The sequence below is a fragment of the Sminthopsis crassicaudata genome, chromosome 1 (genome assembly GCF_048593235.1).
Source record: "Sminthopsis crassicaudata isolate SCR6 chromosome 1, ASM4859323v1, whole genome shotgun sequence".
Classification (NCBI taxonomy): domain Eukaryota; kingdom Metazoa; phylum Chordata; class Mammalia; order Dasyuromorphia; family Dasyuridae; genus Sminthopsis; species Sminthopsis crassicaudata.
Window position 1 is genome coordinate 265,321,232 of NC_133617.1, and position 19,958 is coordinate 265,341,189.

General features: G+C 32.8%; 1 protein-coding gene across 3 annotated transcripts in view; it reads right to left on the reverse strand.

Moving 5' to 3' along the window:
- The window catches only part of TOX (thymocyte selection associated high mobility group box), a 350,785-nt gene that overhangs the window by 169,470 nt on the left and 161,357 nt on the right, over nucleotides 1–19,958 (reverse strand). For 2 of the 3 annotated variants that reach the window (XM_074278738.1, XM_074278740.1), the window contains exon 2: nucleotides 7,667–7,732. The exons of the other annotated variant lie outside the window; for it this stretch is intronic. In XM_074278738.1, coding sequence (XP_074134839.1) covers nucleotides 7,667–7,732 — 66 coding nt within the window. The remainder of the gene's footprint in view (nucleotides 1–7,666; nucleotides 7,733–19,958) is intronic. 3 annotated transcript variants of the gene reach the window in all.

A 19,958-nucleotide genomic window follows, 5' to 3' on the forward strand; every position in this document is an offset into this window, starting at 1 on the left:
GAGGGTCAGCCTTGGAATTAGAAAGACCTCTATTAAAGTTCTAACTCTGATACATTCTGTGAGATCATGGGCAAGTAAATCAATTTGTCAGTGCCTTAGGAAACTATTCAAGACTATGTATTGTAGACAAGTTGCTAATCTAGATGACTCTAAGAAGTTCCTTCTACCATGAAGTCCCATACCTGAATTTAAAAAAAAATGAAAAAAACAAAAACAAAAACAAAAACAAAAACATGGGAGATCTCAATCAGAATCCAGAAACCTTTGGTCTTGAAAGTCAATCCTGTCACAATAAAAGTAAAAAGGATTAATCAGGGAGAAAAGCATATTTAGAGAGTGTATACATCATGTGATTCTACAGAGTGTTGGAATCTTTTGTGAAGGGATAGAAGGAGAAAGGGGAGTAAAAGGACATAAATAGGAAAGGAGGGTGGCAAGATTTAATAAACAAGTTTATAGGTTTAATTAAGAAAAGGAAGATAAAATTTAAGTTATGGGAAAGGAAGTAGTATAGGAGGTAGTAGATAAAGAAGGAAGGGACAAATTGCAGAGAAAGAACCATAGAAGTTAATGGGACAAAGAAATAATAACACCCTTGTGCATTTTCATAAAGTTTTAAAAATCATTTTCAAATGATAACCTCACTAGATTATCACAGAAACACTTTGAGGTAAATTGAAAGGAGAGACTAAAGTGAACAATGTGAGGGGTTTGAAGTAAAGATGATCAACTTTAGTTCTTAACTTTGCCTGTTGAAAAACTGGAAGTGGGACCATAAAATAACCTAACTTCTTATGACAGTAAATTCTGGAATCAAAGGGGGAAGAGTACTCCATCCTTCTTCTGACCACACATTTCTAACATAAAAGCAAGCCAGTCCAAAAAAGACTGAATGTATTTATTGATCTTTATTGATAGTGACAAGAAACTTAAATGAGAGGGACCTGCATGTCCTGCATAAACTATCAAAATTTGCCCTTTTTACTGATTACATGAAATAACTTTGTAAACCTGATAAACATTATATGTAAAACATTTTGCCTTATAAAGTCTTATATAAATGCTAGCTACAATAATAATTATTATGATCACCACCATCATCATCATTATAATTTTCACTACTATTATTATTATTACTTTTAATCGAATATGCATTATCAGTTTAACAATTCTGGGAATACCTCCAGAAATCATCCCTTTGGATTTGCTACATAGAGACAAATTGTCACTATTTACTAAACAAATGTGACCATTTATGTTGAAGAAATTTATTTAACAGCACTTCAAAGCAAATTTCCTCAAGAAACTACCAATATATTTTAAAATTATTATGAATTCCTTGAGTTATAACACAAGCTATTAATTTCTTATTTGTGTGACCTTAGGCTTTAGTCACTTATGCTTGATGGGCCTCAGTTTTTTAATCTATAAAATGGGATGATCTCTAATATATCTTCATGCTTTAAATTCTAGCATCTTTATTGTATTAGAAATAATACTTCTATTTTCTAGCATATCTTAACAATATTCATCTGATTTTAAGGACAAATGAGTGAAGATTCTATACAAAGAGAAGGAATGGAACCATCACAGGAAGACAAAAAACTCAAGTATCTTCTTTGGGGATGAAAGAAAATAGTCTCAAGACAGAGAAGGAGATGGGAGGTGATAATGTTATCTTAAGCAAACCCTCTAGGAGCCTCAGTTTTTACATAATTACAAGGAGAGAAACAATTCATCCATGCACACCAAGAAAGGGTATTGATGACTCATTGTTTATTAACATCTTTCAACAACTTGAAAATGGAGACTATTTGAGAGGTAGAATCATCTATCCTCCAATTATTTTGGATTTACTAAACTGTATCAGTCCTCTGCTATATTTATTGTTAGTTATGTTCTATGGAAGGCCAGAAAGATAAAGGTGAAGAATATGATATTATGAAATTAAAGAGTGAAGTTATTTTTTCATCTCTTCATCTATTTATTAAATATGACTGAACTTTTTCTAAATTCAAGATTGTAAAAAAATACTTTTCAAAATTTATGAAAACTACTGACTAGCTAGTAGTGGTAAGATGCCAATATGACATCCTCGGCCAGGTGCTCAGTAGGCCTAGAGAGTCACTACTAAAGGAGCAATCTTACTTTCACAGCTAATGCTTTATCATTCAGATTTTTGGGGGGGATTAAAAAAAAAGCATTCTCCCTAATGCTTAAAAAACATGCTACAAGACAGTACCAATAAAATTTGTAAGCATATTCTGCAACAAATATTTATATTCTGAAATAAAAAATGAGCCTTATACTCACAAATCCCACAGCTTGGAAATGTATATGATACACAACATTTAACCTGTCAGCAGCCTCATTAGTGTCATTGAATAGGATCTGGCAATCAGTAGATGGTGTGTTCTACATGTGTTTACATTTTAAAATGCTCTTAAAATAGCTCCACTATGGAGTAACATAAAACAGTGGACAAATGGAATTCAGTTTTAACCTACAGATGGTTCCCCAAATCTTCTCTGAATTCAATTACTCCTTGAGGAGACCACTTAGAGCAGATTCAGTATTAAACTTTGTAAATAAAAGAAAGACAGAGTGGGGGTAGGGGAATCATTTGAATATTAATACCAATTTGTAAGATATTAGAAAAATATGCTAAAAGATTTGTGAAGCTTTTAAACTCACTGGACTCTTAAAGCAAGCATTCCCTATTTAGATTGTACCTGTTATGACTGTCTATATTGGCTATTAAGACATTTTTATAAACTGCAAGAAATATGTGAGCTATTACAAGAAATAATTCTGAAAAACAGACTTCTATGTAAGAAGCCAATTTAGGAAGAAAACAACATAAACAATAGTAACTTGTGTGCTCAAGTGAAGCATCTTTTTAATTTTGAGTAATGAAGATGTCAAGCCAAATGCTAGAGTAGTTTAACTTAATTAGGTGGCCTATTTTTCCAAGCAGCCTTTCATTTCCCATTGAAAACTCAGCTTGTATGCAAGGCAACAAGAGCAATTTTGTCTGTAATGAATACCTCCGGGATTGCACAGAGTAATCATTTGAATGTTACACTGAAGACTGGTTTGAGTAACTAGTTTGGGCTTGTTGAGATGCCAGACTCTGTTAGACTAACTAGATTAATCAAAGCATGGCAGTTTTATCATTTTATTGGGTCAAAGTTCATAAGGTCAAGTCGATGTTGCGTCTGGAGCCTCTATCAAAAGGAAGGTGGTTTTAATTTGTAGTTCAAATTCATGTCATGATCACAGGTATTTTATGGAGTGAAAAAAAAAAAAGGTATTTTAAATAAAGTACCCTTAAAATGTGTTGCCTTGAATGTCTCTTAGGCTTATATCTCATAACTCTTCCAGCTTCTAAACCATGAATAAATTTCCTTGTTAGGAAAGTACATCATTAAAATATGCTGTTTATACTGTTTTTCAAATCTAAATCTATTATATATACTATATATATGCATATATATCTATATCTGTATATAATTGCAATAATTGTTAAAGATCCCTCTGCAGAAAAGAAACTAGGAAATTTTTTTTCTTATGTATATGTTTGTGTATCATACTCTGAAATTAGAACATTTCCATTGCACCTCCTGATTTCTAATCATTATCTAAAATGAATGCCTGATATTGAACTGTGCTAGTTATAACATCCTGAAAATTCAGTCTTTGTAATATTGACATATTAACTCCAAAGGAGCAAATACCAAATAATAATTATGTGCTAGATTCCAAAAAATAAAATTAAAAGGATTTTGTTCTGTATTTTATTATTCTTGATTTTCAGGCCAAATAGGAAGCAGAACCAGAGATGGAAAAGCAGTGATACTCAACCCTTTAAAAACTTTATGGGAGGTACAGTAATGAAAGCTGAATAATATGAATGAAAAAGAAATATACCCTGAAAGATTATTTCTGTCCAAGATATAAAATATGGAGAAAAAATACATCTTTCAAAATTAGATGAACAAAAGTTAATTAATTAAGCTTTTATATATATATATATATATATATATATATATATATATATATGTATGTATGTATATACATGCATACACACAAAGTCCTGTTAAGTTAGCATTCATAAAAAGATAAATTTAATCCTCAATTTAATCTAAATAGCACTATGATGGTCTCATTTTTAAAAAAAAAAATTGTCTTTATACCCTTAGTGCTTAGTACAGTCAATAGGAGATGCTTAATAAGTGTTTGTGGGATTGAATGAATTGTTTACAACTGCCTCATGTGAAAGTCTCTTCATAGGAGAAACGCAAACTATTGGAAGAATACAATTTGCCTTTCTCATGCACTGATGTGACCTGACATATAGATTGGGAAAGAGTAGCCTAGACCAGTAGAACAGAAAGTGACCTAAATGAGGTGAAATAAAGGGTACATAACATGAGAAGTGACTTCTATCTATTGGATTTTGGTGTTAAAAGACCTGGGTTTAAGTCTCAGTTATAATCATATGCAAACTTTGGGAAATTTCCTTTACTCTCTTAGACTTCAGTTTCCTCATCTCTAAAATGAAGGGTTCAGACTATGTGATTCTGACACTCTTCCAACTCTTGAGTCTATCATCCTGAATTTCCCAGATCAATTCACTATCATTTTTCAATTTTCAATTCATTCTAATACTACATGAATCATTTAGAAAGAAAGAATATATTCTATATTGAATCACATACTTTTCTTAAGTAATATGAGCAAATAATGATATTTTCCATTTGTATAATTCAAACTCAATCCCCTGGAAGAATAAGTTAAATTGGTTATAAGTGAAACACTAGGAGGTCACCACAATTAAAAGTATTATAAGGCAATGTGGTAAATGTTTGAAGAATGAAATCCAGAGGAGCAGTAGAAATGTCATATGTTTTTATTGCATAGTTGGCAGGCATATCATGGGTGGTGTAATTAATTTAAAAGCTGCCTACCAACTACAGAATTAAGTCCAAAAAAGGCTTGTGTACACTAGCATAAGAGGTATAGAATGCATGCAGTAAAGAGTACTGCCAAACAGCCCTTTGGGACTGTCTAAAAGAATATCATTAATTTTTACAGTATACTTACACTGCTGGCTCAGTTCCAGCAATGGCTTTCTATAAAAATCATTTCAAGTATAGAATTATGCTATTTGCTTGCAGCAACATCACAGGAGCAGTAGTGTGCCATATGTTGCTACTTAGCAACTTAGTCTATAAGTCCCAGAGCATGTACGGATTTGAAAATTGAACAGAAATTATAATTGTTGAGTGATGCTGTGAGGCATGTTGTCTAAGATTACCAAACTATGCAGATGTTTGATGTTATGTAGAAAAAAGAACAAAACTATTTTTTTTAGCTGCAGGATGACTGAAGTCTTATTTATGTTAGCCTAAAGGGGATAAATTGATTAAAATTCCTTAAAAATAATACCAGGTAATGGTTTTGTGAAAATACCATCTTATAGTGAGGAAAAAAAGGCAAAGGAGAGGGAGAAGACCTCAAGTGTAAATTCGTAAATTCTCCTAAGATTATTCAGTGACTTTAATTTGTAAACTTAATTTTTCCCAGTGTATGAATTATCTTATGCTAACTGAATTCTTAGCAAAGCTCAATTTTAAAAAATACTTTCAGAAAAAAAGTTAAATTATTAAAAGAAAATTAATTGGTTTCTGGGTCAAAAGCCTACCATTATTTTCAAAAACAAAAACAAAATCATTTGGGATTATTATTTTTTTTTCTTGGTAAATGACATCTCTGGTATTTAAAATGTGCTTGGTGAATACAGGGCATAAAAATTTAAAACTCAAAATGCTATTTGATTTTTAGACTGATGTTTAAATTATCCAGGGTACTTCTATTAAAAATCTAGAGGGTGGTGCTAGGGGGAACAAAAAACATATATCAGCTGCAAATTTACAATGCTTTCTTCAAAACTCTTCAAGACCAACCTAATGATTCTCTGAAAGGTAGCAGCTGCTTTATAACAGTAATCATTCACTGAGTTTGTGTTTCTACTGTTTCAAACAAATTCAATTAGCCCCTGCACTTCAAAACCCTAAAGGCACAAATGAGACGACATGAGGTTGCTTTAATCTAATAGTAATACTAAACTTGTCAGTACAGTTTGGGGATTGATGGTTGGAAAAAAAATTAATAATAACATTTTTCATTTTTTAATCAAACTATTCCATTCACAACCATCTATGGATCTTAGAGCATTTTTAGTTGATAAATTTAGTCACATGAGAATACTAAATGCAAAATTAAGGCTTCCAAAAATCATTGCTGCAGCAGACCAAAAAGAAATCTAGTCTGGAGATATAGAAACACAAAAATACTGGTTTTGGTTGAATCCTAAGTATTTATTTGAAAATACTGTTGATCAAAGAGTGAAAGTTTCAAAGTACTTGTACATTTTCCTTACCTAATTCTAGTCAATTTTTGAAATACAGAATAGGATGTCAAGGTCACAGACAGTTGGGTACTATCTTTTTAAGACAGTGAAAGGAAGTATTTAAAATCATAGCCTATGTATTCACAACCCTGCTGTTCTGAATTTTAAATTTAAAGCTGAAATGATTTTACTACTGCTATAAAATACAAGGAAGAAAAGGTCCCCATGATGATCACACCCAGTTTTTCTTAGTCTGCCCCTCCCACCCTGCCTCTATTTCCTATATTACTATTCTTTGCATTATATATACTATCTAGGACAATACTAACCAGTGTATTTTTCTTCTCAATTTTCTCTTTGGACCAAAAATCTTATTTTAAGTATCTGACAAAAAAAAAAAAAAAAAAAAAAAACCAAGCATTTGTTTTCTTTTTTCCCCCTTGATTAAAGGTACTTATTTTCAAAACATATGCATAGATAATTTTCACATTCACCCTTGCAAAACCTCATGTTCTAATTTTTTTGCCCTCCCTCCCCCAAGTAATCTAATATATGTTAAACATATGCAATTCTTCTATACATATTTCCACAATTAAAGCATTTCTTTTAAAAGTATGTACTTTTTTGTTTCCATTGTACTTTTACCATTGTTGTTTCTCTTGACTAAATGCTTTGCCAACTCTTTCCAGCAAAATGGATTCAACCATATCTTTGAAGGGACTCATCATATTATATATTTTGGCCTAGAAGTGAAAACCTCACAGTAGATTTTGAGAGAATCATTACAGTACTGCTGATGGTTTCACTCTTGGCAAACCTTCTCCAGCCATATGATTTCTACTCTAAATGCAACACTTGGTTTAAAACTGGCCTAACAGCAGATAATTAAAGCTATTTGTGACATGTGCAGCTTATAATGATTAACTTGTCTGTAGTCAGGAGCACAAATAACCTGCACCTGTAAAGACTTTATTTCCTAAAGGTAAAACAACTGTTTAGGAAAGATCATGCTGGCAAAACAGCTGCTTGCATTCTGGAGAGGAAGCAAGGTAGCATCTTTCAACAAACGCCAACTCCGGTGTTTTATCAGCTCTATCTCATTAACTGGAAACAAGGCTTAAATGCTTTGTTTATAAATTATGATTATTCCTGATTGCAGCAGTTACTGATAGTGCCACTCATTTGCAATGCAACTCTTTGAATTTGTTTAATTACAATTTGAAACAAGACAGAGAAGATTAATTAACCCACCTGGCTTGCTGGCACATAGTCCTGGCTCGGCTCTGTCATACTCATATACATGTTCTCACCGTCAAACTGCGAATGAAATAATAGTAAACATTCAGCAATCTTGAATGTTTTTCTACATCGACTGGAAAACAGTAACCATAAAAATATACTGCAGCTTGGAATATGGGGAACCTGTCATTCGCTGAGCCCATCTTGTCTTTGATGTTCCTGTTGTCATCCTCATTGACCCTGGATGTCAGTGATTGGGAGTAATTAGTGGTCTAGTAATTACAGCAAGTAAGCCCGAAATGAATGGTTTCCTTTCATCTGCAATCTGTTTTAAAACAAAATGGCTCATTTTGTTCACCCTGTCTACATATTGCTGTTTGGTTGTAATGAAGGATTAAATGAATGGCACACTTTCTGACAAGAGGAGATGAAAATGGAAAATGTACTGAAGCACAGCTCAATGGATTCTAACTTTAGATCTGAGAAATGAACAAGTGCAGAGTTTTCAAAACAAATTAAAACTGGTCTCAGCAGAAGTCTCAAGTGAAAATTTTATGAAAAAAATACTGTAATATATGGATATGTAAATACACACGCATATATATATATGTGTGTGTATACACACATATATTTATTTATTGGATAGAATAAGTGGCAAATAATTGTGGAGAAAAATACAACTGTTAATGTATCAAGTTTTGAATATGCCACCTTAGTTGTTAAATCTATCCTTCCAAAATTCCTAAGCTGAAATCTCGGTAAACAGGTTCTGTTTACCAAAATCTGGAAAACAAAATGTGTGCAATGATTAAGGAATGACTAACCAAACGAAAATGTTACTGATCAAATGGCATATTAATTGTCCACAAGGAAGGACTGAGATTAAAAAAATATAGAGAAAAATTCTAAGAGTTGTATGAAGGGATGTGAAATTGAGAAGCAACACAGTTCTGGTCAGTTATAATGGTGAATATAAATACTATACTATCAGACTTAAATGTAAGCTCCTTAAGGACAGGATCTGTTTTATTTTTTACTTTGTATGCCCAGTGCCTAGAAGAGTATCTGACACATATTATGCACTTAACAAAGGTTTATAGACTGATTAAAGGACATTCTTTTCCTTTCTGTTAATAATTGAAACAGTTTTCAAGCAACATACTTTATATGGATGTTTTGTTTTTTGAGAGAGGGTGTCTATTATATAGATTAACAAATACAATGGGGCATCACAATGAAATATATATTAAGTTCAAATATAAAAGTACTATTTTTGCTGTGTTGCTAACAGTGATACAAAGAAATAGTCATTATAATAAGTTTATATATTACAGATACATAAACACAAAACACTATTCTAATAGTATTTTGTTTTTTCAAATACGTAAGAAGCTATTTCCATATTCACCTTTGCAAACCCTTGTGTTTCAGTTTTTTCTCCCACCCTTCTCTTTACCCCCTTTCATAAACAGCAAGCAATCCAATAGAGATTAAACATGTGCAATTCTTCTAAACATATTTCCATATTTGTCTTGCTGCACAAGAAAAATCATCAGAAGGTAAAAGGAAAAAAAAACAAGCAAACAAATAAAAACAAAAACAAAAAAAAAAAAATGAATATACTAGACTAATCCTCATTCAAGCTCCATAGTTCTCACAAACACAAATTCTAATAGAAAGAATGCTTTAGAATCATAGTACTTCATACTTTGTTCCTAAGTGATTAAATTCTCTTCTAGTCTACAAAACTCAGGATGTCTATGACATTAACATTACTGTGTCTCATTCAGTAAAAAAATTCATAGTGTGTGATTCACATATGATCCTAAACATAAATACAATTAATTATGAAAGAAATGATTGGTAGCACCATTCAGAAATAGCACTTTTATAAAGGTTCAACAAATATTCACTTAAATTATTCCATTGATATATAATGTGTCTAAAACCAGCATGCAGCCCACAACTCTCCTGAATGTTGTCTGAACCAGGTTGAAAGGTGATTGGGAAATATTTCAGAAAATAAATAAAAATACACTAAAACATAGAAAATGTTAATACGTGGTTTTCTAAGTCAATATGTTATCTTCAGGGATACTTATGTATGGTTTAGTGGCTCCACACTTATATAAGATTAGTGGATATAATTAGTCTGAGGTACCAAAAAGTCAAAAGACATACCTAATATTATATTGCAATATGAGTAAAAAGATAATATGATATTCTCATTTATTCCAACTGAAGTATTTTACTTTAATACAGAGGGTAGTTGATCTCACTTTCCCCTTTTCTCTCCCAAATCCTGATGAGCTAGTATATTTTGTAGACCATAATGGATTGTCAAACATTTATTGTGTATTTGTTTCTGCTTTTTTTGAATAATTAGCTAACTCTACCTCATCATGCTCCAAAATGTATATTACAGTATGTAATAATGCTTTTACCAAGTACTTTTCATTTTAAGTATTATTTCTCAGTTTGGTTTTGCTAGGTAATAACACTTTATAATAAAAGTGATCTTATAAATAGCATAAATGTTTAAAATTATGTTTTAGCCTGAATATGGAATTATGACACAATTTGAAAATTTTTCTCAATGGCAAGATCATATGGAATTCACTAAACCACTTCTCTTCAGTTTTATCTGTTATAATCACAAGAATCAGCAACATTTGAACTATTTCTATAGGATCTGCACATTAAGAACACTTGCAAACAAATCATAGTAGTCAAACAAAATATAAAATAAATAATGAGATAAGATAAAACCCATTATTTGGGGAAATAATTTTAGAACTCATTTCAAAGTGTCATAAAATAACCCAATTAAGCAATAGGACTGGCTGAATATCATTTCATGTAGTGGGTTATTAATAATTAATAAATATCCACTGAATTAAATTGAATTTAAATTTAAATAACCAAAAATTGAGAGATTCTACTATATGCTCAAAGAAATTGCAACTCCTCTAAAATGCTCTTTCTGAAAGACTATAAAGCTATGATAAGATTATGGAATTAGTGCTAGAAAAGACCTGAGGTAATCCAATCCAACTCTCTCATTTTTAAAATGCAAAACTAAGGCTCAGAATTTAGTTTCTTGCCCATTGGTGACAGATTTGGCAGAAATAGGATTTAAGTTTAGATTCTATGTGACTCCCAACCCAAGTAGTTCCCTTAGAGTATTTAAACAATTATTTCTCTTTAAAATATGATTCATTTGGGTAAAATTTTAACATGTTGGGAAAAAAATTAAGGATCTCAAAATACCAGTATTAAAAAATTTGACTATGTCCATACATAGCCTACCTACTTTGCATTGATGATGGGCCAGAATATAAACAGACATTTTATCTTTAGCAGGCATTTTCCTTGCCAGAATGCATATGAATTAAAATAGTTCTTTTTTTCCTAGCAATTTCTTGAGGGAAAAAAATAGCACTGATTTTTGGTCTAACTAAAAAAATGTTTTCTTTTGGGAACATACTTCCCATGACAATTTTTTCTTGTTAATGATTTAAAAAATGATTAATAGATAATGAATTACTACTTATGTATGAAGAATATTTCTAAAGGTTATGGATTTGGTCAAGTACCATAGTTTGTAGCTGGAAGAAATGTTTGCTTTCATAATATTCTATACTTTTAATGTACTTATATTCTAATCTGTATTGAAATTATGTACATATATGTCTCCTCTCTTCCAAATCAATGCTAAATTCCTTGATGTTGGAGGTCATGTTTTCTTTATCTTGGAATTTTTTTCAGTGTCTACCTAATAGTGCAAAATACAAGCTAGGAATTTACTGAACATTAGTTGTATGAATGAAATGAAAAAGGGTTTGTTTTTGGCTTGAGGAAGGGGTAAAATGGTTTCTGGAATGTGGCCACAAAACTATTTTAATAGCAGATCACTGCTAACATTTCCATAGCTTTTTAAGATTGATGGAGTACTTAACATCTCATTTAATCCTCAAAATAACCATGTGAAGTAGGTGCTATTACCCCCATTTTACATACAAGGAAACTGAGTCTAAAAGTTTCCATTATTTGCTCAGGATCACACATCTATTTTTATCTTAAGACAAAATCTGAACTAGTCTTCCTGAGTTTTAGTATTCCAGGTGGCCACCTGGAATTCCATTCTATTCAGGAAATCACTTAATTACCCAGTGAAGGAAGGAAGGAAGGAAGGAAGGAAGGAAGGAAGGAAGGAAGGAAGGAAGGAAGGAAGGAAGGAAGGAAGGAAGGAAGGAAGGAAGGAAGGAAGGAAGGAAGGAAGGAAGGAAGGAAGGACAAGAAGGAAGGAAGGACAAGAAGGAATAGAAGGAGGGAAGGAGGGAGAGAGAGAGAGAGAGAGAGAGAGAGAGAGAGAGAGAGAGAGAGAGAGAGAGAGAGAGAGAGAGAGAGAGAGAGAGAGAGAGAGAGAAAGATTGAGAGAGAGAGAGAGAGATTGAGAGATTGAGAGAGAGAGAGAGAGAGAGAGATTGAGAGAGATTGAGAGAGAGAGAGAGAGAGAGAGAGAGAGAGAGAAAGAGAGAGAGAGAGAGAGAAGAGAGAGAGAGAGAGAGAGAGAGAGAGAGAGAGAGAGAGAGAGAGAGAGAGAGAGAGAGAGAGAGAGAGAGAGAGAGAGAGAGAGAGAGAGAGAGAGAGAGAGAGAGAGAGAGAGAGAGAGAAAGAAACGGTGTCCCTAATGAACTCACATTCTATTGAGGGCTAATTACAGCAAGGACACTGATTGTTAAATTGTGACCCCTTTGAAGGTTTTTGTCTTACTCTGTATCTCCAGTGTTTAGTGGTATTCATGGCAGAACTAGGTGCTTAGTAAAAGAGTGCTGGATTGTTTATTTGATGGATTAGTATATGGCTGATACAGACCTATATGCTAGGAAAGCCAAGCAATCTAAAAGAAAACAATACATGCAAATTACTAGATTTCAAAGTTTGGCTCTAGATTTCCCCAGAGATAATAACTGTGCTATTATTTATTATGAGGCATATTAATTGCCTGGGTATAAATTATAGAGTCAGTACTCTATGAGTGAAACTAACAATCAACCCCACTGCCATATAAATTGGTTTTATTACAAAAGTGCTTATGACCATTCAAAAATATGTAAGAACAAGCACAATTCTTTTCTCTACCACAGAAAAGTAGATGGTTATATGATTGCCAAGGTGTCAGCACAGAGGGAAAAGTGGCAAAAGACTGATGGGCTCCTGGCTTCACAGAGCTCCTAAAAACAGGGGAGATGTTCCTGCTTCCATGAAGACAGTGGTAGCTCACCATGCTTCGTTTGGTGTCTCTAAGTTTCAGCAAATCACACACTGAACCAGTACTTTCTGAATGTTTTAGCATCATATAATTTTAGCAAGTTTTCAGCAGGGATAAAAATCCTAAAATTTTGGAGTTAGAAGGAACTTTTCAGATTACTGGTTCAAACAACACATTTCAGATATTACTTAACATAGAAGGATTGAACCTATTAAGAGGGGAAGCAGCTTGCCTAAAATTACACAACTGGGCAAGAAAATCCAGGTTTTCTGATTCTAATTCAGTGCTCTTTCCCTTAGTCTATTCTAATCTATACACTCTTTTCTGGTAAAAGAAAGGAATAAAAGAAGGAAACAAGCATTCATGAAGCACCCACTATGGATGAAGTACTGTGCGAAGAGCTTTTTAAATATCATTCTTTTTGATTCTCACAACACTCTGGGAAGTAAATGCAGTTATCTTCTTCATTTCTCAGTTGAGGGAATTGGGGCAGAGAGGCTACATAGTTCATGGTCACAAGAACTAGTAAGTATGTAAGTATGGATTTAAAATCAAGTTTTTCTGACTTTAGATTTACTACTTTATCCACTGAATCACCTATCTTGATTACCATAATTCCTCTCCAAGGACTTTAAGATATAGCATTCAAATCCTAAATAGAGTTTTCAATAATAATACAATAATAATAATGACAATAAACATTTGTAAAGTGCTTCATAGTTTGCAATATACTTTTCAAATATTTTGTTTTATAGTTTGCAATATACTTTTCAAATATTTTGTTTTATCCTCATACCAACCCTGGGAAATAGGTATAGTACCACTATTTGCATTTTTCTAACAGCACTGAAGTTTTCAAAGAAATGTCTTACTAAAAAATAGTGACAGTGAAAGTCACTTGTTATCAGAATACATATCTTGTATTACATACATATCAAAAAAAGAATCAGATAATATACTACTAAACTAACATCATAGCTTGCTATGCAGCTCTGTTATATTTATATAGGGAGTGGAATGTGATGGAGTATCAATGAGAGGATGTATGTTTATTTAGCTTTCAGCTTCAAGGCTGCATATGTTGATGCCAGATAGAGCCTTGAATCTGTTAGCCTCCATGCCATGCACTGGTTGAATGAAATGGTAATACGGAGTACAGCAGGTCATTAAAAGCAGCTCTAACTGAGGAAAGAGAGAACAGTCAGAGAAGAGTGTATCAATATCCAAACAGAAGAAAGTGGGAATACCCAAAGGCTCTTTGTGTGATTGTGTTAGAGCCAGTGAGCCTCTGTAGCTGAACTAGAAAATGGTAACCCTCTCAGCTGGTCTCCTGTTCATTTAAAATTGAGGACCAAATACTATTCTACCATTCTGAACTGTATGAAGAAGTAGCAGCTAAAACATAAACTTGTTTGATAAGCTTACCACTCCACAAGGTGAAAAGATGTTGCTACAAATGCCACTCTACAAAATCGAGACCTAATTGTGGTCCCAACTTTACCATATGAGAACAGTGACTAATATTTATTATCTGGAGATGGATTTGATCTTTTTTAATAGTGAAGAATCCTTTCAAACTGCATCTGAAGAATCAAGTAAAACCAAAATAGGTAACTACATTTGGGGCTCAGAAATAAGACATGACTATAAAATAAGGTGAATGTTTTTCTTGTGCTACCCACAAACTATCTTTTAAAATAATGCAGGTGTTCACTACCAAACTCCTTAACTCTCTCGGCTATCCATCAGCTTGGTGTGGCTACCCCCGGCTAGGGAGCCAGGTTAAAGAGAGTGACTGCTGCAAGCAGTGGGCTTATAAAGGACCTGTGATGTCACACATACAGCCAATCAGCAAGAGAGCCATCACCCATTACGAAGCTATCTCAATATGGCCAGGATCCCACCCACAGGGCAGTCCTATATCCACAGAGATTACTTCTGAACCACTCAATCTCCTGTTGCACTGTGGCCACCCATTTAAAGGCTCCTTACAAATGCCAAAAAAAAATAATAATAATAATTTGCAATAATGTTTTGAGCACTAGTGTCCTTACTGGAATAAATGCTTCACCTCCTGTGGAAACTACTTTGAAGTTCAATATTCTAACATGATCCATAAAGCAGTCTCATTATTTCAGAGCAAAGCAATATGTTTCTTTTATCTTTACCATTTTGTCCTAAAATATGACTTATCCTTTTTCAAATGATTCATATGTGTAAAGGAGAAGAGAAAATTTTCATCACAAGTAAGTGGAAGACATAAAGGGCAATAACTACGAAAGTGATGAAGAGTTAGTCCTAATGAAAAAGAAATTGGAAATGCTGACAAATGTAACTTTGCCTTGGCATCATATTAAAAACTAGTTCTCACCATTCAATGAACGATGTTTTTGAATTTTTAAATTTTGTTGAGAGTATCACCATTCTTCCAAGCAATCCAGATCCATAACTTTGGTATTAACCTTGAATCTTCCCTCTCCCTTGTCTTTTCTATTTCCATAACATCTCTCACACCTGTCCCCTTCTCTCTATTCAAAGAAATACATGAATTGCTCCCCTTTTCCTTCATGACTGCAATAGTCTCATAATTAGTTTTTCTGTTTTAAACTTTTTCCTCTTCAATGTAGCCTACAATTGGTTGCAAATATGGTTCTCCTAAAGTGAAGATTCAACCCTATTTAGTAAACTTCAATGGCTCCTTATTAACAATGAGATCAAATATTAGATTCTCTATTTAACTGTGAAATTCCTTCACTACCCAACATCAATCTACCCTGGTAGGCAGTGCCACCATCTAAAATTTCATTTCTGTCTTTCTATCACCAATGCTTAGCCTGCAGCTTGGCATGGAGTGTTTAATAAATGCTTTTTGATGAATGAGAAGACAAAGTTTTAGACACAATTCCAAACCTATTCTTGTGCATATAATGGAAATAAATGAAAACCAATCAAAACTTCTATGAGAAAACTCTATTGGCTGACTAACTAACAAAATAATAATTCCCCTTAGCCAAGGGGAAAATTTATATTAAATAAAATTGGGTCATGATTATTATTCCGTAGGGGATTCCAAATTTAGAAAATTCTATATATGCAAAATAATTGTCACTTCTACTACATATAAGGGCATATAGCTAAAGAATTCAAGCTTTCAATTGAAATTTAGATGAGCAACAGGGGAAAGGAGGTTGGATTTAGTGTCTGGCTTCACTTTGTCATTTTTCAGTAAAATGTTTCTGAATCTATAAATTAAAAGAATAATTTGTCAAGTATACTCATATTTTCTGATACTCCTGACCCATGTTCAGAAATTTCCACACTTTATTAACTTTCAGCTCATTTACCACAGTCCCTAAATCTTATAAAGATGGGGCATGAAACATCTGAGATTAATTCCTTCACTTTGGTGTGTAGATTATTTCATTGCTGGTACAATTCCTTGGAACCTTCAAACTTTTCTGTCATATTGGAAGAAAATGTAAAAGCCCTTTCTGCAAAAATTTGTGTAGACAGTGTTCAATTGTGAGAATCTTGAAATCATAAAGATAACAGATTAAAGGAAAGATGTACATAGAAATAAAATTGAAAAATTAGGGTATTGCAATGACTCAAGTAAGAAAAATCTAAAAAAGAACATTTATGAATTGGCTAACTTAACTGGGATAAAATGGAATATAATATTGTAAAGAAAAATATTTATTAGGTAAATAGTGAAAGAATATACTACATAACTAAGATTTAAAAGGAATAATTTAAAATTTTGAAATTAAGATATAGAATAATTATAATTTAACTTATTATTTACTCAGCTCAATATAGTTGTAACTAGTCATAATAGTATAGACCACTATGGGGTCAATTTTATTGTCATTAAAGTATCTTGCTTATAGAGACCTTTGATAGGACAAACATTTAAAGAAAACAAAACGAGTAGTATTTTGGTAACTTTTCAAAAACCATGATCAGTTACAAATACTACTTTATAATGCATATCATTCAGACACGCACCATTTTCTTTTCAATACATTTGTTTTTCCCTTTCAGATTGAGTAAGTTTTCACAGGTCTTATAACTGAAAGTCTACTAACATTTTAACTGATTGAATATCAGAAAAATGCCTAAAAATAATTTACTTCAACTGGACATTTATCCACTAGTGTGCTACCCTTTATTTCAGTTGAAAGAAATATCAAAGGTCATTCAATCCATTTTTCTATAATACAGATGTAGCATTCTCAAAATTCTTCTAACATTCTAATTGTAGATTTTTTTTGCCTAGCTTCCATTATTTTTGAGCCCACAATCTCCTATCACTTTGTCTGCTGCCTCATTTACATTTTTGTAATGATTACAATAATTTCTCTAATCTTAGTTTTTATCTTTTTGACTAAAATCTCTTCCTCCAAGTTACAGAAATCACACAAATCTTTAGAGTTTTGTTCCTTGTTTTTCTTTTTGCAATTTTAGTATTTATAGTGGTTCTGGCCATTTCCCTTTGGTCATTTGACCAAACATTTCATCCCTTTTTGTCCTCTACCAGCTCCTTTCCCATTTGTCAATGTCCTTTTCATAGCATGGTGCATTACCTCAGATGGAATGCAGTATTCTATCCATAGCTTTACTTATGTAGCCTGCAGAGAAATGATTGGGTTTCTTTGTTTTACACCCCACGAATATGCCCAAGCATGGAAATATCTGTTGTTTTTTTGCATAAAACTGTGCCCAGAAACTATCATGGCAAACTTCCAAAGGGCTTTAACTATCTACTATGGCACATTAAAATTAACCTGTAATAGTTTCTCATAGTTGTAGCCTGAACAATGCTTAAATATATTCCTTATTGGTAGAATAAGATCAAATAGAACACATCCTCAAACTTCCATCTGCTTTCAGAAGAAAATATATCAGCCAACATTCATGTCTTAAGCATCTCAAGTTGAATATAGAATACATATGCCTGGATATTCCACGTTAGCTCTGAATTCATGGTTTTTCTGAACATACAAAAGAAAATCAAAGGAGTTTCTTCCTACAACTGCTTTATAGAGGCTACCAAGCCACTATCAAGACTAGAATAGCATTTATCTGCATTATGCTAGCCTAACATAGTCTAGGTTAGACTGTCAACTAAATGGAGAGACCAGGGTAGCATTATGCATAGTTTTGGATCTGAAATAAGAAAGACTTGTTCCTATCTCAAACTCTTGCTATCTGGGTGACTGTGTGGACAAGGCACACTTTTTTCAGCTTAGTTTCCTCATCTACAAAATGGAGAAAATAATATATATGGTACTTCTCTTACTAAATTTTTGTAAAGATAAAATCTAAGAGTATAAAATAATACATTGTTTAACTTTCTTTGACCTCAGTTTTCTCATCTGTAAAATGAAATGGTTAGATTAGATACCTCCAAAGTTTCTTCTAGTTCTATACCTATGATACAGAAAAATTTTCAAAGGTGTTGGAACTGAGGGTTATATGTGTATGGGGGTTTTAATGGCTTATATTTATGCAGAATGCAATAGTATGTAAAGCAATTTCAGAAACATAATTTCATTTCATCTTCATGACAACACTCTGAAATAGGTGATAGGAATAATAGCTCTCCTTTGCAAATGAGAAATCTTGGGTCTAGTGTGGTGGTCATATAAATAGTAAGTGGTAAATCCAAGACTTCTGACTTGAAGTCCAGAGATCTTTTCTTGATAATACTGTTAACTCTGGCAGCACTACAAAAAATGGTAAGGTGAAAGATCTTACCCACCCGTATTAACTTATCAAAATATATAAGTGGTACAGTGGATTGAGCTCTGAACCTGAAGTCAAGAAGTTCTGAATAAAAACAGCCTGTAAAACTTACTATTTGATCCCAAGTATATCACTCAATTCAGTTTCTTCATCTATAAAATGAAGATAATAATAGCAATTTCATTCCAGGTTTAGAAGATCAAATGAGATATTAGTAAAGTGCTTTGTAAATCTGAAGCACTATATAAATGCTAACTGCAAATGCTAATAACATCAGACACTTAAATAGCACCTTAAGATTTGCAAAGACAGTATCATGTGGTAAAAGTGACAACATGAAAAGAAATCTTGACCTTCTGAACTGTGAGTTCTAGTCTTACCTTCTTATTTCATTAATTTACTTGATCACTCAGGTCAAATCACTTACTTGGACTTCTGGTTTATTTTCAAAACAGAAAAACCAATCTTGATTATTACGTAGGTGCATTTAAAGACCTTGGGAAAGATAATTGCCTACCTTTATTCCTTATAACTTTTGACATTTAGCTTGTTTCTGCTTAAATTTTAGGAGGTTTGGGAATATGGAAAAACATTTGCTAGAAAACCATACAGTGGCAACATCTTGACTAGATCCAACCTCATCTTTTCCCATTTAGCAGTGTTCTAAGATAATGTGTAAGTGAAGGAGAACTATTTCATAAAGACTTGATAATATTAATGTGTTGGGGGATGAAGTGCTTGTCTCCTGTGGAGAATTTATCCAATCCTTCCTTCCTCAATCAAGAGCATTAATAGTAGCAAAAAGAATGGGAATAATCAAACTCAATAATACTTCATTGACTTCAAGAGACCTTGTTAATAGGTGTTTAAAAATGGATTCTGTCAAAACAGATAATATAATATTCAAAATTTCTATAGCACATTATGGTTCAAAAAGCACTTCACATGCATTATTTCATTGTTCCTCACAATAAGCCTGTGAGTTATGCCTTAAAAGTATCATTATCACAACTTTACACATGAGGAAACAACCTCTGAGAGATTGCCCAGGGTCACACAGCTGATTTGTCTATAGGGAAGGAGAGGTTCTTATCTCATTTGATGTTCATGACAATGTGTAAAGGTTTGCAATAAATACATTTTATTCTCATTTTACATCAGGAGAAACTGAGACTCAGGAGGATGACAGGATGACTTGTTCAAGGTCATATAGTGGATGTCAAAAAAGAGATGAATTTAGAGCTTTACGACTCCAGGTGCAGGGTGACTTTCTTTGCATTA